The sequence below is a fragment of the Setaria viridis genome, chromosome 1, assembly GCF_005286985.2.
Source record: "Setaria viridis chromosome 1, Setaria_viridis_v4.0, whole genome shotgun sequence".
Classification (NCBI taxonomy): domain Eukaryota; kingdom Viridiplantae; phylum Streptophyta; class Magnoliopsida; order Poales; family Poaceae; genus Setaria; species Setaria viridis.
The window spans coordinates 33482758-33510283 of NC_048263.2; the positions used below are offsets into that span (position 1 = coordinate 33482758).

Here is a 27526-nt window from a genome sequence, read left to right on the forward strand (position 1 = left end):
ATAGCATTTCTATCAACCTACACATACTAGTATTTTGAACCTGGGAGTCCTAGGGATAATGCAACTAAGGTTTCATTCAACTTCTAGGAACTTAATGCATTAAAGTAAACATGTACTTAAGATAATTGTATAGTTTTGAAATTAAGGGTTATGCTCCGGGGCTTACCTTCCCAACTAGCCTTGGGCTCTTCTGAACTTTAGTTCAAACCTTGCGATGCTTCAACTAGAGAGGCTTCACGATGCTCACTCTCGGGTGCGGCGATCAATTCATACAGACCGTCGATGAGGGTTATCTACATAAAAATGCATATGTACCAGTTGATTGAAAGGTGATGACACATCCATGAAGTCAAGTTTAGAGAGTGCAACAAATCAATCATACATGGATTAAAATTTAAAAGAGAGCATCAAAACATATTGCTATCTACACAGGAAAAATGCTCATGGCTAAAACCATAGCAATACACTTTAGAGGCTAACAAAAGGCATATGCACATAACCATAAAGATTTTGCTAGTGAACTTTTAAGATATTAATATACTACTGATAAAGAGCATAAATAATAATTTGTGGGCCTACAAAACCTAGCAGCAAGTATCTTTCATAACTAAACTAACTATTAACATGAATAAATGTTCAGGAAGCATCTATAGGTATATGAACATAAATCATTTATGGGAGCTTTCTCACCACACCTAAAGCTTGCTGTAAATATTTGAGCATGATTCGATTAACACAGAAATTACTAAAAATCAAACATGGTGACATGGTAGATTATAAAGAATAAATTATAACTGGAGTTATGTCAGTGATTTAGTGCTAAAAACCTCTCAGAATAGTTTTCATCACTAATATATACTACTGAGAATTTAACAAGATTTTATGAACAACATAGCTATGCCTTCCAAATAGAAGGAGATTAACAACATGCATTTTATTCATAACTTGAAACATATGGTGCACCACAACAAGTAATTTTTCCTAGGTAAATAGTTCATAAGAAACCTAACATAATTTATTTAATATTTTTAGCATTTTCCTATGATTTTATACGGATTTCCTAAGTTTCAGCCATTTTAAACAAAATTAAACCCGAAAAAGGAAAAACGGTTTTGCAAGAAAGCTCTCCAAAATAACTTTTTCCAACAGATTCGTCCTTCCTTTGATGAACCAGCCCCTGACTCTTACAGTTAATCCCTCAAATATTTCCCACCTCACACTTCAACCTAGACATTTAGCGGAAAACCCCCTAGAGTTCTATTTCCTTCAGACCCAACACCCCTACCTCCTTCTTCTACCTCGGTCACGCACGTCCGCCCGCATGGCGGCGGCGACGCGGCCACTGCGGTGCAAGACGGCAACACCCCACCCTGGTGACTACCCCGAGAGCATCAACGTTAAGGCGCACACACTTCCCTAGATTATGCCTCAGAACCCGAACCCTAGCTATTCCGGCAGCGAGCGGCGGCGCACGCCCGGCGGCATGCACGGGAACACGTGTGGAAATATGGTTGAGGTGGCAGGTTGGTGAGAGCCTGAGGTCCAGGGGCTCACCTAGGTTTCATTTTTGGGGTTGGTGGGGCAAGAGAAGGCCGGGAAGGTGGGCTTTGATGGTGGGGTGGAGTCTTGTGTCCGGCAGCAGTGGTTTGCACGGGGACTTCAATCCCCAGCGCTAGGGTGCATGGCGGCGGGCGAGAAGAGGTGGCGGAGGTAGATGGGGAGGTTTTCTAGCTTGGGGTGGTGGTGATTTGATTTTGGCAAGGCAGGGACGGGGGATTTGGTCGGCGAAGGCGCCATGCTCCTGCTCGGCTCTGTTTTGCTTTTGTCTTTGGTCTGGGCGGAGGAGGAAGAAGAAAGGAGAATGGGAGGGAGAGGGAGGCGAGACCAGATAGGTGGGAAGGAGATAAACCGAGGGCGCAGTCGCTAGTCTCGGTTCAGCCCTGGCAAGCTGTGGCGCAGCGCAGGTGCAGCAATGGCGAGCGCAGGTGAGCAGGAGCAAGGCGACGGTAGCAAGGGTAAGCGGCATGGCGAAGCGTGGGTGCGCCATGGGCGGAGGCATAGCTACATAGCAAAATTTTGAGCTGCTTCACAAAGTTTCATTTGATCAATAAATGACAATTTCAGGAGTTTAAACTAATGCAATGACATGATGCTCATGTTTATGCAGATGATTAAGTCTAATTACAATTTAAACACCCGGGGTGTTACAACCACGGTCACGAGTACTTACAGGCTTTGGCGGGTGTGGGCGCTGAATTCCCACACAATAGTGCGAATCCCACCCACGTCCTTGAACATTCGTTTGAGCCTAACCATGATCTCATCTGTGATGATTTCATTAGGAGAAAAGCTGGATGGATCATTGAGACTAGTGTATTCATAGCCATAGTGGCATCGTTGCTGTAAAGGCTGGATTCGGCGCTTCATAAAGCTAAAGGCTACTCCAATTCCAGTGATCCCCTCTTGTTTCAACTTGGAAATTCTATCCATAAGTTCGGGTAATTGGAGTCAATCTCTATGTTTCAGTTCATCAAGCCACCGGTTGTTCCAAGAGGGGCGGTGTACGGTCAACTTGGGTAGATTCAGATCATGGTTGCCAATGTAGGATCATTTTTCTTTCCACCCGGCATTATAGTATATCAACTCGTAATCCAAATACAGGCTGCTTACTGTCTCCCGCTCTGAATTCCGATGCCTCCAACCCACAGCGTGTGTTCCCTCGAGGGTTGTGGCTTCACACGAAAAAACTTTCAGAATAACTTAAAGTGCGGCATGATCCCTAAGAAAGCTTCGCAGAAGTGGATGAAAATAGCAGTATGGAAAATTCCATTGGGATTCAGATGCACTAACTCCAACTTGTAGTAATCAAGAAAATCCTGGAAGAAATCACAAGTGGGCAATCTAAGGCCACGCTCAATGAAGTGCAGAAAGGTTACTGTCTACTTTGGATATGATTCCAATGGGTAGGCATTCCCGAAGGCGGAGCTTCACTGAATATAGTACTTCTCTTGCAACAGCTTTGCAGCGACCAAAGCCTTGATGTCACCCTCGATTGCTTTCAACTCTTTCCAGGCGCATACGGTATTGGGTGGCGCGGTCTGATTAGTCTTGCCATACTTGGATGCTGGCAACTAAGGATCCTTCCCCTTGCTGGTCTTCCTTCCCATCCTTGATGTCACGAGCGTCTTCAGTCGCATACGCTCGGGGGCTACATGGTGGGGGGGGGTGGCGCTAGTGTTCGGAGATCGAACAGTGGCGGTGGCGCTAGGGCTACAGTGTAGAAGTTGGAAAGGCGAATGGCAAGGGTAAAACGGAAGAGATAACTTCCTCCATTATTTATAACAATGGCATAGTAAAAACTGCGCAAGTGAATTATCTTCGATTTAAAGGATTCCCAAATTTCAGGAAAATTGATTGGTGGTTTCTTTTATTTCGGAAAAAGATATGAATATTCGAAAAGTTGGTCACGTTGACCAAGTTTGACCCTTATACCCACCAAACTAGTCGGCTAATGGCTCGGGGGCTGTGTGCCATGTGTCCATCAACAAAAAGTTTTTTCTCCGAGTTTTAAGGGCAAAGTGATGCAAATTACAGATTGACGCTCAGTTTGATTCTTTGATTCAACCTAAGGATCGAGGGCTACTCCAATGGAGTGCGACTTTCATCGCACTTCCATATAAAATTTAAGGTTGAAGGATACGAGACTAAGTTAAATGAGGCTTGAGCACATTCTAGCCACATGGCAGTGTTTGGGTATCTTTGAAGATTCAACCTGATAAAGTACTCACAGAGTATTAAAACTAGTCGGTGAAGTCTACAAAAGTATTCAGAATTGCTGCATTTGACTAAAAAGTACTCGGTGGCTTATCGTACATACATCTATGGGCCCACCAGAAGATTTGGAAAGAACCAAATATGAGGCTGGACACCGATACGCATCTGACATGGAGATCATGGTGCAGGACGACGTAGTCTACATGGAAAGATAGAACTAGTTGAGGATTAGGAAAGTACTTGTTGTAATAGGTAGGCTTCTTCTAGTCGTATCCGACTAGAATTCTTGTAACCAACCGACCTGTAACCCTGCCCCCGACTATATAAAGCGAGGTAGGGACTCCTCCAAAGTAATTCAATCCAACCAACACACATGACATAGGGTATTACGCAATCTAGCGGCCGAAAATGTCTAAATCGTGTGTATGTGTTTACCTTCGAGTTCTTGATCTTGACGAAGCCCACCAACCAAAACACTACTTCGGGCACCCCCTCGATAGGTTGCCGGATCTAAACACCAACAATGGTACCTACCAAAATTGATCCAAAATTGAGTGACGATCTTGCTAAATTGGTTCTGATATTACTACGCAAGGAAGCCCAGGAAAGGATTTTAGCAAAGCTCTTATTCTATTTCTGGGATTGGAGCAAACTGCAACTAATAAACACAGAAGAATTCTTGTGGGCATATTGTCACTTGTCAGGAGGTACTGAAGGAGGTTGAGGAAGGTAGAGGTAGTGGCGACTGACGAGAACGGGAACCCACATTACTACATAGCGAGCTAGCGAGCCAGTGAATCAGCAGATCATGGATGATGGCTGAAAGCATGGAGGAAGAAGACGATTCTTCATTGCAGTCAAACAATAATGGCTCAAACCGTCTAAACGTCAAACCAGCCCAATCAACACCAGTTCCGTGCAAGTCGTAGAATGAGACCAACCCAATCTAAACCGCTTGTTGCTGTCTGGTTTGCAAAACCAGGCAAACCTAGCAAAACCCGCAGGTGAACAAGGCTACTGCGAGGGGTGACACATACACAAGGATGACGGGCAAGACACGCAAGGCGGTGGGCTAACACAGAGTGTTGGGGGGAAATATTAACGACCTCCTAATGCCGCTTAAAGCAACAGTCATGAAGGCCCAGGCCCACCTGCGGTAATTACGATTACCGCCGACCCAGTAGAGGCAGAGAACATCCCACTCCGTCTCGCCCAACCCAGGGCCCCGGGGTCGGACAATCCCGACCCCTCGATGGCGGGACTCCGCCTCGCCCAACCGCGGTCCCAGGGTTGGGAGCGCCCAACCCCTCACCGCAAGGCTCCGCTTCGCCCGACCCCGGGCGTAGGGGGTCAGACTCATCCCGGCCCACGAGACAAGTGTCCACCTCGGGCACAGACCGACGGCCAAGGGCGCGGATCTTGTGGGCCCCCCAGCGGTCTCGCCATAAATGCACCGCGGCTCTGGCACGCAGAAAGGTGCCCGCGTCCCTCGACGTGACCCGCCACAAGTACCCGAGCGGAACATTGTAGCCACGACCGCACAGGCTACAATGGCCGCAGATCCCCCTGATTCGCAGCAGGGCACTCATGGCTTGCGCCGCCCAGAGCAGGAGGAAGTCGCGTCCGTCCTTGCGCCCCACGCATCCGACGACAGGGACGCGACGTCCGCCTTCCGCGGGCCGTCAGCAGATGGCGGGATCCGCCGCCTCCCCCAACGGACACAGGTGCCACGACGAAACACCATCATCGCATATGGCGGCGACAGCTGTCGAGGAGACCATCGACGGGACGCGACGGCGGTCGTCCTCCTCCGGCAGACGCGCTGGCAGGAGCCGAAGACCGGCGAGGGCGCCGCTGGCCTGGGGACTTGGTCCCTCTCCTTGTGTTGTTTTCTACCTAGCTTTGTTTATCTCTTTTACTTCTCCTGACAACCGGTCTCACCGGTAACCTCGGTGGCCTCCTTGCGCTATAAAAGGAGAACCGGGGGCCTGAGATGGGGGGGCTTCCAGGCAAATAGAACACACCCGCACCCACTTAGAGCACGAGCGCACTCTCAAGAGACCTGGGATCAGTTCCCTCTCTCGCACTACTGTAACCCCTACTACAGAACCCCGCGTGGGTAACACAAGCATCTCCCGATACTGGACGTAGGGTCTTCCTTTGCCCGAACCAGTCTAACCCCATGTCTCCCACGCCACCATCCGAAGCCTTACGCGCATAAAAGAAATTTACTAGTCTAAGTCTCGATCCGCAAATCTTGACAACGACACAGAGGGTCCCACGCGATCGAGAAAGACAACAAGATTGGCGGTGGACTTGAAGTCGGCTATAGGCGCGTGGCTGCCGTGGCCGACATCTAGAGGAAGTCAAAGCCACGAGAGTAATGCAATGTAGACACTTCTCAAGGAACTATGTCATATTTTTTCCCCGAAACACAAAACATATACAAACGCTTATATATACACGCATCCACACCCATCCTACCCCAACAAGCACCATGAAAAGAGATTTTGCATATCTTGAGATTGAAGAAGTTATCGTATATGTTTGATCGTAGATGGATATGTCGCCTACCACTAAATTTATAGCACCACTATTTTTTTAAATTAATTAAAAACTCTCCACTAAATTTATAGCACCACTATTTTTTTTAAATTAATTAAAAACTCTAAGAGCACCGGTGTGAACTCGAACCTGTATTGATAGATTTTCCACTACAAGAAAACCTACACGACTACATTGATGGAGAGGCTAAAGTGGTAGATATTCATGATTGAAGTAGGCACTACATTGAACTAAGCTGATGAGAGAATACATGCAATTAACTTATGCTCGCACACGATGTTTTTCTGAATAATTGCACACAAAATAATTTTAGAGGATAAAACGATGTATCTTTAAGTTTGAAGGGAGTACTCGTAAAAAATGTCAGATGAGAAAATGCGTGCAATTGACTTATGCTTGAACACAAAGTTGTTAAAATAAATGAAGTTGCAATCATACGTGGCACTAGTATTAAGAATAATCCTTCCTCTAATCCACGGAGATCACGTTGGACACATCGAAACTCCCTACAAACCCTAAAAAGGGGACTCCAGCACGGCTGCACCCGCTCCCCGGCTCAATCACTCATCTCAATCTGGATCCTGCCAAAGCATCAGGCCACCCACCAATATGACAACCCCTACCCCAGCCGTCTGCAGGGAAAGTTTGGATACTAGGTGCTAAACTTTAGCAGTGTTATATCGGATGTTCGGATACTAATTAGGAGGACTAAATATGAGCTAATTATAAAACTAATTGCAGAACCGTGTGCTAATTCGCGAGACGAATCTATTAAGTCCAATTAATCCATCATTAGCAAATGGTTACTGTAGCACCATATTGTCAAATCATGGCCTAATTAGGCTTAATAGATTCGTCTCACGAATTAGACTCTATCTTTGCAATTAGTTTTGTAATTAACCTATGTTTAATACTCCTAATTAGCATCAAACATCCGATGTGATATGTTCTAAATTTTAGTGGGGTGTATCTAGTCTCACTCGCACAGTGACAACACATAGCCAAGTATAATACTCCCCTAGTGTACTACGGTATTTTATTTTATTACTGATACTGAACTCCAGCTGCCAAAAGAACCATGATTTTTACCTCCTTTTGGCTAGAGAATCAAGGTGAAGAAGAAAGGCGCTCAGTATAGCCCCAAAATCTGCGGCTACGTTGTAGTTTAATCTGTAGGCATGGAGCCATGGGGAGAGATGGAGAGAGAGATCTGAGTTTACTACTCCTAGGCCTGCTTGAGGCCATCGTCTCATATCAAATCCCTCAGATCTCCCACTGCAACTCACACACGGAGACCAAGAAAAGCACAATCCCATCCATCTGATTTGCATGCCCATCCCCGCATCCCTCCCCTCCCCGGAATCCCTCTTCACAAGCCACAACCCTAGCTCCACTCTAGTCTCTATAAATAGCGCGCCCTGTAAAGGAGCTCATCCTTATTACGGTGAGCGAGAGAGGCAGCTGTGGATCGATCGATGCACAGCTCGGAGAGCAAGAGAGCAGTAGTCCAGTCATGTGTGCTTATCAAAGGGGTGCTTACTGAGAGTTCCTTGGCATTCTGTCCACCTCCTTGCTGATCTTGCAGAAAGTCTCTCAAATCTGTTGTTTTTTTGGAGGTGGGCATACTGCCAATGGAGCTGTGTAGGCCTCCCTTTGTAAAGCCCGCATGACACAAATCAGGGCTTCCTCCTTAGATTTGATCATCACTTGTGTCAGAAACGCCTTCATTAAGCTTGCTTTGCTGCCTTTTCTTGCGTGTTCATTTACTGGGCCTTTTGATGTCCTCTTGTTTTCTTGCCTTGAGTTAAGGTTCATCATGGTCCATGACATGCTTTTGGGGAAAGTTTTGGTGCGAGCTAGCTACATATGGTAGTCTGATCTGCTTTGTTGCCAACCTAATTTAGTCTGCTTCCTTGAGCCCCGCCGGCCATGGTGTTGGGGGAAGTGAAGATGGTGTTACCCCTTCCTCATGCCATTCTTTCGGATCCGTCCTTTTTGCCGCTGATCATTCTTTAACAGCCAAGTTCTTCGGAAGACTAACCACGTAGTTCTTGCTTTCTTGCTGGTTTCGCATGCAGGCCTGTTCTTTGATCTTTGATGAGGCTCATCTCTGCAACATCTGAATATGAGGCCAGGCCAGCAATGAGAAGCTCATGTAAGTGTACACAACCGGTTGCCATGATTGTTTGCTAGTATTTGATGTATTGGTCAAGATCTCAAGTCCGTGATACCACAATACTCGAATACTGCTAGAATATGTTTCGCATAAATTCCCTCTCTGACCATTCTAGCTTAGCTAGGGTTTTGTGCCAGTGACTGGTGATGGTCATGATGAGATGTGCCATTCTTTTCCTTGGCTTTATCATTTCCCCAGCCTGTGCATCTGCTCCTTATTTTTTTTGCTTGTTCCAATAAACTTTGGTATGAATGCATGAGCCCAAGTTGCAGGTATACAGAACTTTTTTTTTTTTGAAATGGAGCAGGTATACAGAACTTTCATGCGCATCATGATTTCACCCGCAGACCTCCCTGACCCTGAGACCCAGCTACCTGTACAGTCTGTGACCGAGTGAATTTTGTCAATGTCTTTCAACAACTCAGATAGGCAAACAACTGGTAGTATATGGCAGTCCAAAGCCTGCTTCTCCTTCCATTTCGTCTTGTAGCTTCACCCAGTGCAGTCTAATCATTACAAGCATGAAAAATACAGTGGCCGGTGGAGCTTGACTACTTGTTATACTCCGGAAGCTTTATGTTTTTTTACTTGTTTGCACCAATGGTAATCAAATGCTTAAGAAAGAATATAATGTCTTGTTTCAAGAAAAAGGAAAGAAAGATAGTAGTACTGACTATAAGTTGTGAAGGCAGATCTGATCATCATCTTTGTATGGAGAATGGCGGTGTGGATGTACTTAAAAAGTAGCATTCGATATTGATCTGATACAGATATGGTATTTGGGTAAAAAATGTTCCATTGTGGCCATTTAACTATATCCTAACTATTCTACAATCAATACATACTAGGATCTATAAAAAGGTTAACACTGATGATACCTATCCAAAAACAGTAAAAAAAGCTCTATATTTCTTTCTGGATAGCCTCAATATTTTTCATTGTTTATGTGGTACATACTAGCTCGTCTGTTTTTTGGGATAATGTTACAAGTATGCTAACATTCATGTTTTAATTTATTGATCTTCAACAGGATGTCAAGACTGTATGATAAATCTATTTTATTGGGCTCATGCTTGCTTGTTTTATGAATTAATTGTTTTAGTGGAATGAGGAAAGAAATATGTGCGTCAGAGGATTGATTTCTCCTACTAGGTGTTCCTTGTGTACTCTTAAACTAAACTGCCACCCCATTGTGCCTATATATGTATTTTATTCCAAAAAATGCGTTGTATTTTGTCAAACAGGTGAAAATTCTAGATGACTTTGATTTTGAATTGCATGGTATGTTTTGATTGGTAACTTTCTTTTGCCTACATCAGGTTTGTTGTGTCCCAAATCCTCATTAATGCATGTTCATATGATGTTGAATCATCAATATTCTATGTCTGTTAAGGGAAAATGCCTTAATGTTTTGGTGCATCGCCAATATTGTTGAAGTTTCTAGTATATGATGATAAAGGGAGCATGGCCGAATGGGATGTTCGTGTATTAATGTGTGTCTCTAATGTATACTGGATATGGATCGAGTAAGGCGGCTGCTTATTTAGCTCAGTTTGTTCCTGAAGGTCGTGGCTCATGACCGTATATTCACATCATGATGGAGGTTAACCCAAGGAATAAAAATATTTTCTTTCATTTATATTCTCTTAGTATGATGCTGGTGTAATTTTTGGGTACTGCGTAACTCACAGTATCAGTATGAGTGACTGGTATATATGGACAGTAGTTTATCAGGGTTTGCATAACAGCTAGTTGGTCTGTCGATAATGCCCTATGAGGGTGTACACTGTACACACAAGATTGGTCTGGCTGGATTACCTGCTAGGTACCCAAAAAAATGCCCAACAATCTTGCTGGATTAGTGTTATAACGAAAGTTCAGTTTGCACTCAAATTAGGAAACGGTTGGAATTAAATAAATAAGATAAAAAATCATCTTGCTGATCCCTGAGTCCCGTCATGCTTATTTCGGCTAACAGTCAGGTTTTCTGAAATTGCAAGGTAACGCATGCGGTCTAGGCAGATGTGCTAGAGTCTAGTATATCTTTGGATGATCTTTCATGTCAAGCATGAAGCATGCATCGAGGAGGGTGATGATCAGGGCGCCATGGGAATCAAATCATTATGGACACGGGCACACGGCCCAGATTGAACAGCTGCACAACTAATAATGAAAGACTGACACCTTTCGTTCTTTGCTCTCTCTCTGGTGTGTGTGTGTGTGGTGTAAGAGCTCCAAGCTACTACGCGGCAGTACCCTGCGGGGTCTATATATGTCTATCACGCGCATATGGCTGCTCAGAATTTGGGGAGCAAAAGATTTGGGCGCCGTATCCATCAAGGTGTCCGAAACAGCGAGAGGCGAGAGCTGTCTGAAAAGGAAAAGGCAGCGGCAGCCTTCTTCAACACAAGCGGCCATGGATCGGAGACCTGGCCGCGCACAGAAATGCTTCCGCAACTGCACAAACGAGTCGACGACGGCACAAGGGGTCAGCTCATATCACACCAAAAGATCTCCCTGATGATGGCCGGGGGATCTCTCCACCTCCACGCCACGAACAAGGCAACCGGCCGGAGCACGAGAGGGTGGAGCGTACTGTGGCGGCACCAAGCGGGCGGCCGTGATCAATGCCATCCGCGGGGGTGCGGAGCCGGAGCCGGAGCCTAGCCCCCACAGACGCTGCATGCGCCATCATGCCGTTTTGCCTTGCCCTGCCTGTCGCTTTGATCTGCGAGGCTCGTCTGTGTTGCTGGCTTGCTGCGGCAGCAGCTCTGCAGCTGCAGTAGTGCTAGTGCAGCGCAGTGAACTACAGTTACACTGGCCTTAGCGGTTGAAATTCCGGGGCGTCTGCTGTGCACCACTACTGCGGCTACTCCAGGATTGGAGCTTTTCTCGGTGGAAAAGCTGAAAGGTTCGTGTGGATTTTTGGGATGTTCTTGCCTAGTCGATGTTGACACTTGACATGTTGACGCATGGAGGGGATGTTTGTTTCTTTAGCGCCTACTAAAATCTCTGTCACATTTTCTGTCACATCAAATGTTTAGATATTAATTAGAGTATTAAATATAGATTAATTATAAAACCAATTGCACAAATGGAGACTAATTTGCGAGAGAATCTATTGAGCCTAATTAGTCCATGATTTGACAATATGATGCTACAAACTGTAGCTAATGATGGATTAATTAGGTTTAATAGATTCGTCTCGTGAATTAGCCTCCATCTGTGTCATTAGTTTTATAATTAGCTTATATTTAGTCCTCCTAATTAATATCCGAATATTCGACGTGATAAGAGGTACTAGAGAACCAAACACCCTCGCAATCGAAGCGGAGGAGCACGTTTCGTCTGGGTCTGGGTCAGAGTGCAACAACTTTTCCTTTTCGGATTCCAGGTCAGGTGGATCGATATGCCTACCTTTTGCTCTGACCACGAATCTGAACCACGTCCAAAACGTAAGGATTAACCAGAACGATTACATATTTTGATTCAAAATTGACAAGGAAGCAAGCATGTGTATTCCTGTTGGATGAATGGGAAGCATGCATAAGCAGACATGCACGGCGTGACAAAAAGGGATATATATTCCTTTTTTCAATACGAAATGTGCCCACCTTGTGAATGAGCGTAGTTGGTAAAATTTCTTCTAGTGGAAACTGCCGACCAGGACTAGAGTCATCGACTCGGCACTGATGTGTGTTTTTCTGAATTTATTTTAGGAATTAACCAACGATATTCTTTTGGTGGTGGGTGCCGGTCAACAGCGAGCTAACAAGCTGTTAGCAGTGATTTCATCAATCTCGAGAATCGGTCGGCTCAGTTTCTCGAATATGCTCATACAGTGTTGGGATGCATACATGTATTAATAGGATTGAGTATGCGTGCGTTTATGTGAGCATATACAGACGTTTGTTTCGAAAAAAATTATATAAAAATCGAGATTATAGATTATAAATAATTGGACTATTTGGAATCCCGTAGGTTTTTTTTTAACGGACGACAAGAGATTTGCCGAATTTTTATTAGAAGAGAGAGCAAAACAAAAAAGAGGTACAAAAGCAACTTACAACTCATGACTTAGAAAAACTAACTCCACGGGAGCGCACAACTAGGAAATGACAAAAGGACCCAAAATGAGGACCCTGAGATCCCGGCTAGCGGAGAAGAAGAGAGGAAAATCAGACTTCCTGTTGTAAGTTCTAATGTTTTGTGTTGCTCACCGGTATTGCTCCACTTCTTAGGTATTCCACATCTTCGTAGGAATCCCGTAGGTTATAAGGTGGTTAGTGAGTTGGATAGGTGGGTGCAGAGAGATAATAGAATTAGAAAAACCTAGGTGGTTAGATTCAATAATCCACGCTGTAATCTGGGCGGTTTCCGATGAACTACATTTCCTCTTATCTGGGCTCATACGTAGCTGATTCATAGCAATGGACACAGCAAGCCCAAACTGCGGGGGGCTTGTTAAGCTGAAGCAGTGTCCTTTCGGAAGCCCAAATTAGGCCCATCAAGCCTCGTTCGTTCTGCCGTGGCGCCGAAACAGAGAAAATGGCTCGCTCTGCCCTTAACGACCCAAGGCCCAAACAACTCTTGGCGACAGTTCACTGAAAGAAATTAAGCAGCAGTTCGCACACCATGACGCAGGGGAACTGCTCATTAAGGAACGAGATTATCATACAGATGACAAATCCAGTATCATGTCGTGGCAAGAATTTCTTTTTGACTCTCAGGAAAAGAAAAACGCCATCCAAGTTTTCAAATCAAATATGTAATAAGAACAAACAAATTTCTACTTGACGCGCTCGGGCTGGCCATGCGCATCTCTACGGCCTGTTTGTTTCCACTTATAAGCGCCTTATGGATGGAAATAAGCGAAAATCCTGCCAAACGTTTTGCTTATTTCCACCGATTCTCGCTTATGTGGTAAGCCGCTTTACAGGTTTGAACTACGAGAAGCGAAAAACAAGAAGTGAAAATAATTTCGCTTAGACTATAATCCAAACGTGATTAGGAAAAACGTATCCAAACACTGCTGACCCCGTCCGTCCTGTGTGACTAGTAATGCTTATTCGTACCAGGAGCAAAGCATGCCCCGGAGAATCCCAAGAAAATTGCGCGGAACCAATCAATCACAGTCACAGCAGGGCCAGCTCCCTGACGTTGATGGGGTTGACGAAGGTCCGGTTGCCGGCGAAGATGGTCTGCGCGGCGACGAGCGACACGGCCTGCGTGGGATGGTCCGCGTCCCAGAACAGGTGGCCGTCGCGGTCGGCGCACAGCGACGCCGTCTCGTTGCACGCGTACGCAGCCCCGAACGGGCCCCCGCCGCAGCACGCCGCCTCCAGCTCCGTGAAGCCTGCAGGCACGGACGCGATCAACCCGACGATGACACACGCCGGATTGCTCAGAAAAAATGGTGAGATTAAGGTGCGGATCGCTTACTCCAGGCGTCGGTCCGCGGGTTCTCGAAGACGAAGGAGACCATGGTGAAGGCGTCGGCGAGGGAGTAGGCCATGCCGGGCAGGTCGCGGGCCAGGTCCTGCAGCATCGCCGCGAGCATCGGGTAGGAGCGCAGCGAGAGGTCGTTGAGCGGGTCGAAGCAACCCTGGGTGCCCATCTGCTTCAGCCGGCGCAGCCGCTGCGACGGCAGGCACCCCAGCGGCGGGACGCTGATGACGCTGAACTTCCTCGCGCCCATCTCATAAAGGGCCTGCGGTGCATACATCATCAGAGGACGCGTTGCAACGTCACCGGCATGCCGATTTCGGTAACTTTTCTTCTTGAGGTCTAGAGCGGATGAACAGAGACGCAGAGCGTGGCGTGCTGCACGTACCGTGATGGACTGCTTGTAGGCAGCAACGAGGCCACTCAAGAACTTGTAGTCGTCGCTAGGACCAGGAGACGCGGAGTATTCGAACATGTCGTTGCTGCCGGCGCTGATGAGAAAGATGGACCTGCAGAGGAAGCTGGAGGTCTTCTTCGCGCCTGACAGCTTGGTCATGTGCTTGACAACCCCTGAGAAGTACTCCAGCTGTTTCGACATCGGGATCACCTCGCCAAACTGCACAAACAAGTTCACATTAGTCGCCTTGTGTCTCCATATGCACCGCATTTCTGCGTGCTATAAGCTGTATGTGCATCGGGCAATTAGTTCTGAATGTACCAGAAAACGGCCGGTGTCATCTGCAAACCCGGACCCTCCTGACGCGAAGTTGATGCCTTTGTACATCTGGGGCGTGACGGTCTTTTTCGTCAGAGAGAGGTAAGCCGGTGGGCTCCTTTTAAACCCAAGCGCCCGAGCTGTTGTTCATCGTGAAATCATGCAGAGTGCACTGGTCAGTCATCGAACACGGATCGCATTGCTCAACTAGTAAACTCTGTAGGCGTTACAGAGTGCAGTACGTTAACCTACCTAGCAAGTCCGCCGTGTTGAGGCCATTGCTGAACCGGCCGGTCGGCACCGACCCGGGGAAGTCCACGCCGTACTTGGGGTAGTTGGCTCTGGCCCCGACGGAGATGTTCAGGTCGTTGTTGTTGCCGACGTCCACCGTGGAGTCGCCGAACACGAACACCGCCGGGACGAGCCGCGGGTGCCTCGCCTCCGCGACCGTCGCCGCGAGCACAAGCAGGCACACGGCCGCGAGCACGTAGGAAGCGGCCCGGTTGGCCATCGCGGCTCTGTTGCTTTTGCTCGTGCTCTGGTCTTAGTATCTGTGTTCAGGTGGTCAGGTCTTCAGAATACCTGACCGAGGATGTATATATACTGTGACAGAGAGCACAAGGTTCCATCAGAAATTAACGAAAAGCAGCGAGAATTACCATTGAGCAGCTCGCCGATACGCTGTTTTTTGTTCTGGAATAACACAACTTGCGATTCCACGATCCTCTGTCCGTGACTCGGTATTACCAGTTATTAAAAGCTGGTAGCTTGTATAACAATGTATACCTGTCACATTCTATTAGATGCAAAGAACATACCGCCGAATCATCTAGATGTCATTTGCAATCAAACTAAGGGTGGAAATGTGTTTGACGAAGTCCACATGGCCTAGACCGGTAGCGCCTCGGAGGCAACCGCGACGTCACGACAGGCACACAACTGGTGCGGCTTAGGACATATTAGCTGGGACCAAGAACGGCATGGCCTGCAGGAATGTACCGACGTGTTTAGAGCTTGCGTTCGTATCTAGCTGCATAGGAAAGCGTGATGCTCTTGGCTCTTCCCGGGTATTTCTGAATGCTTGAAATTTTAGCCGAGGACGATTAAAAGATTTCTGAGGTGTAAGTCCAGGAAGTATAGATGCCATGTACACTGTTTATCCGCAGCAGATTCTGTTAAGAGGGTCCAATCATAGTCACGCGTCTACGAACACGCTCTGCACCTGCACCCAATTCGTTCAGATTATCACAGAGATCACGAGAGGTGACATGTTATCTCCGAGTCCAAACCACACACACCGCCGCCATCAGCCCAGCACCATCCAAACCACCAGGAACAGAGTGAACACAAGAGACGCGTATCCTAAACACCAATATCACCATGGCACACACACGGTAAGTAACAACACGGTACACGGTTACACGGGGCCTCGTGCCCCGGCTATCTAGTTGCCTAGCACTGGTCCTCCACCAGCTGCCTGAAGTTTATCGGCGCGGCGAAGTGGAGCGAGCCGTCGTAGATGGCCGCGGCGGCGATCTTGGAGGCGGCGTGCGTCGGGTGCAGCAGGTCCCAGAACAGGTACTCGTGCCGGTTGTCGCACAGCGTCGCGTTGGGCGTGCACCCGGACTTGCCGTTGAACCGCCCCGACCCGCAGCACGCGTTCGTGACGTCCTTGAACCCTGCACGACATGTCGAACATTTTCCTCCGTCAAACCAGATCACAATCCACTGAAACCTGAACCGCGTTCTGCCCAGCGTTGCCATCGATCAGTCAGTTATCTGAAAGGCGTATGCGTTCAGGCACGTACCGAGCCTTTGCGGGTGCTTCATGATGCTCTGCACGACGGCGTGGGAGCTCCCGACGGAGTACTTGAGTCCCTGGAAGCTCGCGCCGAGGCCGTGCATGGCGTCCCTGACGCCCTTGTTGAACCCGCGCGCCAGCTCGTTGAGGACGTCGATGCAGGCACCGAGCGGGTGCAGGCTCCTGGGGTACGGACAGCACCCGATCGGCGGGACGTCGATCACCGCGAACTTCCTCGCGCCGAGCACGTACAGTGCCTGAAACCCACCGCGCCGCGGAACACGTTTTCGTTTCAGTGAGAGTAATCTTCGGCAGATCATGAGGTCCGGAGAGCACGGCGCGGCGGCGATCGGCCTATTACCTTGACATGGTTCTGGTACAGCGAGACGAGGTTGCCGACGAACCGCTGCTTGTCGGCGTCCGACGGCGTGCTGTTCCGCGAGAAGAAGGCGAAGAGGTCGTTGCCGCCGGTGCTGACGAGGAACACCGATCGCGACAGCACGGCGTCGGCCGCCCCCTGGGTGATGCGCGCGGAGATGTTGCGCTGCAAGGCGTCGAACTGCTCGACCTGCTGGCTCAACGGGATGATGGAGCTCCCCTGCACGAACAAGTTAAGGGATCGACGTCTTGTCAGTACTGTCGTGTAAGGGCTCGTAATCTTATCAGTAGCTTGCAGTTAATTTAGTTGGTCACTAGTGGCTTACTGTCGTGTCAAGAATGCCTGATCCTGCAGAGGCGAAGTTCACTCCCAGTAGACCCCTGAAGACCTGCTTGTTGGTTTTGTTGGCCACGGCGAGGAATGGCGGGGGGCTGCGCTTGAAGCCCATGTTCATAGCTGATAAAGATGAACGAAACTTTTTAGAGCCAGATGAACATGTTTACAACGCAATGCTACTGCTCGCTGCAGTGCTTTATTTCAGAACTTTGAGCAACCGATCATTTTGGGATTGTCTACTTGTACTTGCAGACAAAAAATTCTACACTCATACGTCACTGAAAGATTCGATAGCAGCAAATTTTCAGAGCACTTGAGAGTCAATTTGCAGTCTCAAAGGTACTCATGGATAATCAGGAAAGTCTAAGTAAAATGTTTGGGCAAGTGGGTGACCACGGGTTAGATCAGAACGTATGTGCTGCGTGTTTCACTGTTTCTCATGTGGCGTGTAGATTTTGGCAGCAGACGCAGAGGTGCAGTGGGTGCGTGGCGTCCACTACTCCTCTGTGTCCGCCCCTCCTTCAAGCGCCAACGCAAGCGAGTCAGCCTGCTCGTTCAGACGCTCATGTGCACTGCGCGTTGGCTGAACGACGAACACAAAACTGCGTGATCAGTCCCTTTTACCACGTCAGTACACTGCCACGCTTTGCAATGTCTGCAGTCTGCACGACTGCACCGCGTGTGGGACGCGAGCAGCAGCGCCAATTGATCACGCAGAGGTCCATCGCTTGTCTGAAAGCCTGCAAGTGCAGTGCCTTCACTTTGGCCACTGAATTATGCGCATATATATGATCATTTCCTAGTAGCAGTATAGCACAAACAAACTGATTCCTGACAATACTCATATTTTTCTTCTTCCCGTCTTTAGCAAGCATGCAGAGATTATCTGCCAAGCCCTATCCCCTGAGCCTCTTTTAACTGAAATTAACCGCGCTCGCGGCTAAGTACTGATCGCGCATGCTTTCGTTTGCTATCAGTTGTCAGCACTGAAACTCAAAAGTTGTCCTGAAATTAGGAAAGCGAAACTAATTGGCTAAGGCGTTAGAGCAGCTTAAAGATTTGGGTATCTGTAGCAATTCTTCGCTGGAAGCTCTGGCGCCACCAAAAACCTTCTTCAGAGCTGAAGTCGCGGTCATGGCAGAGAAAACGAGCTCGGCAGCGAAGCATGCATGCAGTTACGCCATTTATCTCAACACATCTCGCAAGCTTTGGGCCAAGTTCAAGAGCACACATGAGCAAGTCGCGATGCAGCCGAGTGCTTACCCAAGAAGTCGACGCCGTTGTAGCCATTGCTGAACCTTCCGGTGGGCCTCGACGTCGGGAAGTCGACGCCGTTGTGCGGGAAGTTGGCCCGCGGCACGGCGCTGCCCGGCAGGTAGTTGTTGTTGCCCACGTCCGCCGTGGAGTCCCCGAAGACGTAGATCGCCGGCACCTTGTTGCTCCCCGCCGCCGCCGCGGCGCATGCGAACGTAGCAGCAGCGAGCAGAGCGCGCAGCAGCAGCACTCGCACTTGTGGCACGGTGGCCATGGCCGGGCCGTGATGCTGTGCAGCCTGCCCGGCGTAGTGCGGCATCTAGTGATTACAGGGTGGGGGTGGGCGGTGCGCTCGGCTTTGGGAAAGGGCGGGCCGAGACCGGCACGGCTCGGCCGGCGCTTTAAAGGGGAGGTGGCAAGCCGTAGTGGCTCGCTTTATGGCCGATAGGGGCCGTGGCAGTGGCACGGCACCACGACTAGTCGTGTACAAAGGCGGCTTTGGTAAAGAGGGCGGGCCGTGCCGGTCTGCCGGACTCCTTCGGCGAGTGCATCCGGGTCCGGGGAGTCGGACGTATCCACGCCGTCGAAGACGGGAGTGCGGCGACTAGAAAGTAGAAATGAGAGTGCACTGGGGTAGGATCTCGGATCTCCTACATGTACTTATGTACTTGTGAATCTCTCTTGTTTCGTACTGCTACTTGGAGGAAGGAAAACAAAAGGGATGCAGAAGCACTGTAACCGTGTGGAAAGGCAGATCTCTCGGTATGTGCTTTATTTCCAGCTAAACTTGATGGAATCTTTGCTTGATCTTCATTCACCCAAGTGCCGTGGTCCTGCTATGGGCTACATGCACATCATAGTAGAATGAGTTTCTTTTCTTTTCTTTTCTTTTCTTTTGGTGAGAGATCTTTTTTTCCTTTTTGAAGCAATCTTGGCTTAACTGAATTGGTTACTTGGAACCACCACATTGTCAGCAAGAATATGTTCTACCAACAAACACCTGGCCAGGAATGACTTGGCTTAACTGAATTGATTACTTCCAGAAATCACATTGTCAATAAGAATATATTCCACCAACCAATGCCACCGATACATTTGTACAAGCATATTGTAGCCGCAACACGTTTACAAATCTTGAAGGATTGAGAAGGCCAAGCGGAATCCAGTCTGCAGGCACCGCGGTTAATTGCTCGGTAGCCTATTCTTGTACGCTTAATTCACCGGTTTTCCTTTTCGCAAAGCATCCAATAATTCAATCTTTACGCCTGGTTCATTTTCATATTGTTGTTACCATTCCTTACATCTGAAGCTTGCATCGCATCGCATTGCTAGCATGTCAGTTGCAGCTTTTTGCTTGGCGGACAGAAAAGAAGATCCCATGCATATGTATACGCGTGGCCTTTTTCGCCCCCTTTGCAAAGCAACAAAAATAAAACGACAGCAGTGGACAGTGCCACCTTTTTCTTTTTGAGGTCGACGAGTCAAGAGGGTAATCTCTGAGCTTCACTTTCAGACGATCTGAATTCTGATGCCCCTGCACTTAACAACTTTTACCTGTTTTACCGTGGGTCGCTCGCTGTTCAGGTAGCAGCAGCACGCATCTTTACCAACCAGGTCCCCTACGTTACCAGACGGTGCCGTTTGGAAGAGCACGTAATCCTCCCATACAACGGTTTCAGTGGAGAATTCCACCAAATTCGTGCCTTCAGTGTGACTCTTTTTGCGTTTGCGATGGTCGTTGATGTTGAAACTTGAAACTCAGTTTACTTTAGATGGCTGTTGAAGCTGAGTTGGCGCCACGAGCGTCGAGAAATCATCGAGGCCTTTTTCTGTTCCACCGTATTCTATTGCACCCCTTTTTCCTCCACTACACAGAGACACATGATTGTATCCTGCAAGTGTGCATTAGCCTACGGGCCATCTTTCCCTGCTGCTCTTTTCCGCGTGTTCAACCCGAGGCACTCGATCCGTCCGTCGAACAAGCACTACAAGAACTGAACACCAGCACAGAGCACACGTTCTAGCTGTAATCATTCCGATACAGGTCCATCGATCACCGATGGAGATTCCATCTTAGCTCATCATCACTTTCTCTGGCTTTTCTGGGTGAGTATCACTGTGTGTCTCTGTCACTCGCGTAAAAAATGCCTCCAACTGCATTTTTTTTTTGCCCCTGCTGAGGAGAGGAAACCTGCCAAATTATGCCGCCGCTAGGCCCATTCAGTTTGGCTCTGTCAGGTCGAGCGTGCGCGGCGCTAGCACCGCCGAGTTGTGGGCGCGGGCGCGGGCGCGTGGCCTAGGCTAGGATGAACCCGGTATGGCGGAGACGACGGACTCGGCCGACGGCCGGAAGGGCCTCAATGCCGTGATCTGGCATCAGGAACCAGCCACCAGGTCCGCCATTTCTTTCCTGGTTTTTTCCCATGCACGCGGGAGCGCGTGCAAGCACACGTACGGTTCGTACTGAGCGCGTGCCACCACTTGCATCTTGCACGCCCGGACCAAACCTTGTTGGTTCAATGCGCGCATCAGACCAAACAGTGGGTTTTCTGGTGTGACATTACCAACACGCGCGTGGCAACTCCTGAACTCCTTAGCTCTAGTAATTATCAAAAAAGAAAAGAAAAGAACCTTCTTGGCGCTATTTTTCCTCCGGTATCATGGGGATGTGAACCAATGAGGCCCAGATGATGCATCTTGGTCTCTAAAATTGCTCAAGTTCTTGATGGGCTTCTCAAAAATTGCACAGAGGAGGAGAGTGGACATGGGCTACTATAGGCCGTCGCAAAGCCCATAACGAAATATGGCCCGTAAAGAAGCCCGTAAAACAGTTTCATGTGATCATGTCCTACACTTGTCACAATGTCAGAGACACCGGGAAAAGTCACACTGTCTTTTATTTTTTGTATAATATAAGTTACATTGAGGATGCCATTGCGTGAGCTCTAGAAGTAAGATAATGAGGTAGCTAGATTTCTAGAACTCCCCTTTCAAATGATAATACACAAGGATCACAACGTGACAATATATATGCTGGGCAGAAACCAAAGTAAATATTGAGGCATAATGCCCAGGTAGCCCAGCCGAATTACAATACGCAACACCCAACATCCAGACCCTGACTTGGAACCAAACTATGCCCGTACCAGAGCAAACAACAAAGCAGCAACGCTCACTACCAGCACTGGCCGGTACGGGCATCAACACACCGGGGCCTTGACCGCGCAACCCATCTTGAAACCAAACTTACTAAAGCAAAGCAGAACTGCAGAACCAAACGCACGCCAAACGCTTCTGATCAAGGCCCGGTCAGGACACGCGGGCGAGCTTAAGAGCTGGTGGTCTTGTGCTCGCCGGCAGCAGCGCCGGCGGCCTTGTGGTCCTCCTCGCCGGAGCCCTTGTTGTACCCGGGTATCTTGTCCATGATCTTGCCCAGCAAGCCCTTCTTCTCCTTGCCGTCCGGGCTGCTCACGTCCTCGGTGTGCGGTGTCGGCGCTGGCGCGTGGACGGCGGGTGCGCCGGCAGCGTCCTCCGGCTTCTTGTGGCCACCGGGGAGCTTCTCCTTGATCTTGTCAAGGAGGCCTTTCTTCTCCTCCTCCGGTGCCGGTGGGGCGTCGGTCTTCGCGTCGTCCTCGATCTTCTGGACGACGACGGCGTGGTCATGGTGGTGGACGTGCGTCTCCACGGGCGGGGGAGCCGGCGCCGGGACGTACGGCTTGTGGTCGTCCTCCTTGTAAGCGTGCGTCTCCACGGGCGCTGGCGCCGGGGCCGGTACGGCCGTGTGGTGCTCGCCCTCGGCGTGGTCCTTGTGGCCGGGCAGCTTCTCCTTGATCTTCTCCTTGAGGCCCTTCTTCTTCTTCCTCTTGACGATCTCGCCGTTCTCGTCGATCACCTCCTCTTCCTCGTCGCTCGACTGCACGCAACGATCGCAGCCAGGAATCAGTACACACGTAAATGATCAGTCGTGTCATAATGTATTAAGAAGCCGCGTACCGATCCAGATTAATTAAGCTATGCAGATCATGTTAATGAACTTACCGAGCTAGAGCTAGAGCTGGTGCGGTGCAGCTTGGCGAGGAGGCTCTCCTTCTTCTCCCCGGCCTCGTGCTCTTCCTTCTTGTGCTCGTGCTTCTCAGGCTCGGCCACCGTGACCTTTTCCATGCCGGTCACCAGCTCCTCCTCCTGCTTCTTCTCCTGGTCCTCGGGCTTCTTCCTGCCGAGAAGGGTGTCCAGGATCCCCCTGTCCTTCACCTCCACCTGATCGGCGGCCTTCTCCTGGGCCTCGCCGCCCTGGTGGTGCAGCTGGGTGTTCCTCTCATCCTCCATGATCAAACTAAAGGCTTCCCAACTAAAAACAACAGAACAGATCAGCACGCTACTAGAACTCGCTCTTGACTGCTGTGAGACTCGCTTTGGCTTTTGGATGAAGATTGTGGCGAGGCCGGAGGGTTCCTTATATAGAGGAGGCGCTCCCGAGCTGAGCTGGGCGGCCGAAAGGTGTCTGCAATGGTAACGTGACAGCTCGTTGATGCGACCGAGAGGCGAGAGGTAACGTGCGTACGCGGTGGCTACGCGACGCGAGGAAGACGGATCAGCTAGGGTGTGGAGAACGGAGTACAGTAGGCCGGCGAGCCGACGACGGGGACATGGTGGGCAGGGGCCCGGGGCCAGTGGCGGCGCGACGCGTGTCCCGGCTCCGACGTGGCGGTGCCTCGGGCCGCGGTGGGCGGCGTCGGGAGAGGTCGGCGCCATGTGGGCGGGCCTGGTGACGCGCGCGGGTGGTCATCGGAGGAAGCGTGGACGGCTCGCGTCTTGCGATCGGAGGTGGGTCGGTCGGCGTGGCGTTCTGGTCTCTTGCTGCTCTGCTCCACTTTCCGTCCGGCTTGGCGTTATCCACCTGCTCCGCTGCCCGCGCGACGCTTGTCTTCCGCTGATCAGTTTCCTAATTTTCATTTATAAGTACCTTAATAAAAAAAGGTGAGCATTTTTGTTCGCTTTGGACTCGTCAGGCTTCAATTGGGGCACCAAGGCGTTAGCATCAGTTTCCAGCCGGACGCTCTCGCCTCTTTATCAGATCTCTCAAGTCGCGTTCGCAATTCCAGCTTACGTTGCCGGATTGAAGTTTTCAAGCTCTCATTGCAAGTTGCCAGTGGGCGGCACGGCCACTAGCGTGATTGCACGGGGGGTGCATGACTCGGACGACGAGAGAAGTCGAGAGGCTTCGACGTTGACATGTGGGGCCGGACCCGCGGGGCTCCACTGATCCGTCGCCGGGCGGCCGGAACCAAACAGTGCGGCCGGTGGGGGCTCGTGAGTGGATTTGGCCCCGGCCGGCCTAAGCTATCCGGTTGGGCAGGATTAATCAGCCACCCCAAAAGTCCTGGACTTCTAAAACTCCCGGGAGCCGGGACCCTCCATTTCCCTCCTCCCCTTTCGCTTTGATGAGCTTTCGTCGACGAAAATGTCGGTGGCGTGTCGGCCTTTTGCTTTCTTTCGGCCGTCCTCCCCTGCGGAAAACTCTCTGCCTCTCTGGGTAAAGCTTGGGCCACGCCATCGTCCCCTACTCCCCCCTTTCAGCTCGCATCGATTATTGACTTTCGATGCGTTAACGTAGATGCCGAAACTGTCCATCATCGCAGAGGGGAAAAAGGTTTGGCGCCGCGAGTCGCGAGCAGCAGGGCGCGATTTGGACTGGACCTAAAGGCGCCGGTTCCTGGTCCTGATCGAACACTTTCTGATTTTTTACGGCGAGGTGATTCCTCGGTGAACCGAGGATCGCTTCACTGGAGCTGGAGGATTAAACTAGCTCGCCGAGAGCCCCAGAGCGCGCCTCGTCACCGGGAGTCGGATCGGCGCCGGATAAACTAGTCAAGGCATTGGATCCTGCCTGGAAAGGAGTCCACGGACGAGGGGGCACCTGGGAGGCAAGGCCCCCGGCTTTTGCACCGGCGTCGTACCGCGAAGCAGACACGGGCTCCAGGAATCGATTCAGCGCAGCGGCACGCCGGGGCGCGCCTCACTCGATTGATTCCCACCGCCACATGCCCGCACAGCGGCAAGCCTGTACTGCCTGAGGCAAGCCTGTACATGCCCAGGATATTTTTGTGCTCGCTTCCCCGTGGCACGTACGCGGGGAACACTGCGTTCTGCTTGCCGACTTCGCGATCACGGATTCGTTGCGTTGTTAAATGTTAAGTATGACAGAGACTTGATTCGAAGAGGGGACATTCAGTCCAGAATCATACGTGAACAGAGCTTACACGCAGCCGTGCATGGTGCATCAGCATTCCAGGTACTACTGCATGCACAATACTACTTCTTTTTCCTGGTGCAGGTAGTACTGCACTACTGCTATACTCCACGTAGTAGTGCTATAGTACTGATCTGATTCTCCATGTTTGGCGTGCTAATGCTTCCTTCAGAATCAAGTTCATGTTCAAAGCGCGGAGCGCCAAATCACTTCGGCCAGACGGCCGCTGAGGGAGGTCCGGGAGTCGGGAGGAGCAGGCAAGTGCACGACGATCTCAGTGGGGGAGCCAGAGCGACAAAAACTCGTGATCCCTCCGCGCCGATCGCGGCAGGGCAGACCGGCGAGCATTGAGCACCAATCTTATCTTACTATTACTAATTGGAGGTTCTTTTTTAAGCCTCCAGATGAAGCCATCTAGAATTCCTAGGTGGATACTCTAGAAAAAGAGAGAAATCCTAGAAATTCTCACAAAAAGCAAAACATCCGACCATCAATCGATAGATTCAAATCATCATAGCCATTGGATCTATTATATTTTCTAAAAAATTACCCACCTATGCCATTATGAAAATAGCCTAAAGTAACCCCCTAAATCTATATATAAATTAACCACCTCTGCCATTATATAAAATAAACTAAAGTAGCCCCTAATCTTCATCAAAATTACCCACTTATGCCATTATAAACAATATTTAAAATAACCCCCTAATTTGCAACTGAATTGCCTACCACTATTACTTAAAAAATTTAAACCCCTTAAAATTTGCATCTCTATTACCCACACATGCCATTATTAAAAATAACACGAGGTAACTCTACGTTTGAATCAAATAACCTTAATTAAAAATATACAACAATATATGATTCTAAATCGTCTATATCTTGCACTATTGGTATACGATATAATAATTAAGGTCTATACGCATGATGTGTGTCACCATTTATAAGGATATAAAGTGATGAGAATATAGATTTCTATGCTAAAATTGTATCTCAAACATAAGGTTCATTAAACAAATTTAAGCGCATACCTGCGATGCAAAGTGAAAAGTTAAAGATTATAAATGTGGATGAAAATATTATAGAGTAGTTGCTAACTAAAATCTATCACAATTGGATGGAGATATTAAGTATATATCTACATAATCATTGTGTGTTCGAATATTTAACAAACGAGAGCTAGCTTATGGGAATAGTTTTTTTTAGTAATATAGTCTCATTTTTTTTCCATTGGAGGCTTCGCATTAGTTCCCACGAGACAAGCTTGAAAAAACAAACAAATTCTCATAAAAATTAAAAACGTCAAACATCAATCCTGTAAACTCTAATAATCATAACCATTGATCTATTATATTTTCTAAAAAGTTACCCACCACTATTATTATGAAAATATTCAAAAATGAGCTTTAAACCTATATTTCAATTCCGAGCTCAGCTATTATAAAAAATAATCTAAAGTAACCCCATAACCTTCATCCAATTTACTAATACACATCATTATAAAGCATAACTTAAAATATTATTCTAAAATTTTATCTATGCTATCCACGTATGTCGTTATTAAAAATAACCTAAAGTAAACATTTAAATCTTAATCTAATTATCTTCATGTGCATCATACAGAAATGTTAAAAGGTAAATTAATATATGATTTTAAATTACATATTTATGTTATTGTTAATATAAAAATACTAAATTAAAATATATACACATGATGAGTGCCACCCTTTAGACCATTTATACATGTATGTGAGAATCGATGAAAAATATTGATTTGTATGCTAAATATAATGTATGGAGGATTGGAGGTGTGATAGAAAATGGAAAAATATGAATATGGATGAAAAAGTGCATTGAGTAATTATTAATTAAAAATCAATCACAACTGGACAAAGATACATATCTCTATAAGTATTATGTTGAAGTATTGAAAAATAAGAGAGTAGTAGGTAAACCATTTTAATTATTAATTAGAAGTTTAATTTCTAAATAATTTTTAAATACAATAGCTTCTAAAAAATATTAACCTGCGCGGGAGCACAGGTCGATGTACCAGTGGAACCAATCAGTACCCCCGTCGGCGAGGCCAGAGCTTCCCATGTTGCCGAAATCAATTCTTTGAAATGCTACAAAATATAGATGGTAAAATAGATCAATTGCATAAATGGCTTCTTTCGGCCCAAGGACGGCCAGTAGGCCTGCGTGGCAATAAGCACTAGTTGGCCAGCCCAGAGCCAATTGAGCCCATCTTGTCCGGCCTTTTGGTGGTGAGCCGATATCTGGGCTTGTTCGCCATGGGATGGCTGACAGCAGCACAACGAGGTCAGCTGTGACACCGTGACAGTGCCATTTTTATTCGGTTGATTCGTTTTGCCATCTATCTTTTAATTGTTTCCAAAAACTACATTATTTAAAAAATTCTAGATCAATATACCCTATGCATCTTTCCTAACAGGACATTTTCTTACCACATGTCTTGCTTCATGACTCCGCACGCTGTTGTTATATTCGGCGTCCTCACTTCTCATGTCCTCCACCGACAAACTACCGCATTTGTCAAATGCCCGTTGTCTTTCATCAACCAGGTTCAGCACCTACCGCGCGCAAACAATAGCGGCTTGGCAGTGAAGAACTGAGGATGGGCTGGGGGACGACGATGCTAAAGCTATGGCGATGAGCCGATGACACACTGTAGAACGTCGGATGGGGAAGGGAGATTTTATTTGGTAGCCGCTACGGGCGTGAGCAAGCCATGGCCAAACTCCTTCCTAAGAGGTGGTCGATTGTAAAGCTCATGGAGGAAGCAAGTGGACGATGATACGCCAATATTG

The 27526-nt window shown here is 48.4% G+C and overlaps 4 protein-coding genes and 1 long non-coding RNA gene across 5 annotated transcripts; 1 reads left to right on the top strand and 4 right to left on the bottom strand.

The window, feature by feature from the left end:
* The first annotated feature begins 7397 nt into the window (after positions 1–7397).
* LOC117835625 (uncharacterized) lies at positions 7398–9814 on the top strand. Its single transcript, XR_004635956.2, has 2 exons — positions 7398–8494; positions 9546–9814. It is a non-coding gene; the product is annotated as an uncharacterized lncRNA (long non-coding RNA).
* Positions 9815–13937: 4123 nt separating this feature from the next.
* Positions 13938–14627, bottom strand: LOC140221476 (GDSL esterase/lipase At2g04570-like). The gene has a single exon (XM_072291140.1). The coding sequence runs from the start codon at positions 14625–14627 to the stop codon at positions 13938–13940; it is 690 nt and encodes a 229-aa protein (XP_072147241.1).
* A 274-nt stretch (positions 14628–14901) lies between these two features.
* LOC117834284 (GDSL esterase/lipase At5g08460) lies at positions 14902–15230 on the bottom strand. The gene has a single exon (XM_034713899.2). It carries the CDS (start codon positions 15184–15186, stop codon positions 14902–14904), a length of 285 nt encoding a protein of 94 aa, XP_034569790.2. The 5' UTR covers positions 15187–15230.
* A 668-nt stretch (positions 15231–15898) lies between these two features.
* Positions 15899–19045, bottom strand: LOC117841729 (GDSL esterase/lipase At5g55050). The gene is made up of 5 exons (XM_034722210.2): positions 18455–19045; positions 17181–17311; positions 16838–17074; positions 16484–16733; positions 15899–16354 (listed from the first exon to the last, which is right to left on the bottom strand). Exons 1-5 carry the CDS (start codon positions 18762–18764, stop codon positions 16128–16130), a joined length of 1155 nt encoding a protein of 384 aa, XP_034578101.1. The 5' UTR covers positions 18765–19045; the 3' UTR covers positions 15899–16127.
* A 2431-nt stretch (positions 19046–21476) lies between these two features.
* LOC117834274 (dehydrin DHN1) lies at positions 21477–22885 on the bottom strand. The gene is made up of 2 exons (XM_034713890.2): positions 22484–22885; positions 21477–22358 (listed from the first exon to the last, which is right to left on the bottom strand). The coding sequence occupies exons 1-2, from the start codon at positions 22769–22771 to the stop codon at positions 21774–21776; spliced, it is 873 nt and encodes a 290-aa protein (XP_034569781.1). The 5' UTR covers positions 22772–22885; the 3' UTR covers positions 21477–21773.
* Between the last annotated feature and the right edge of the window lie 4641 nt (positions 22886–27526).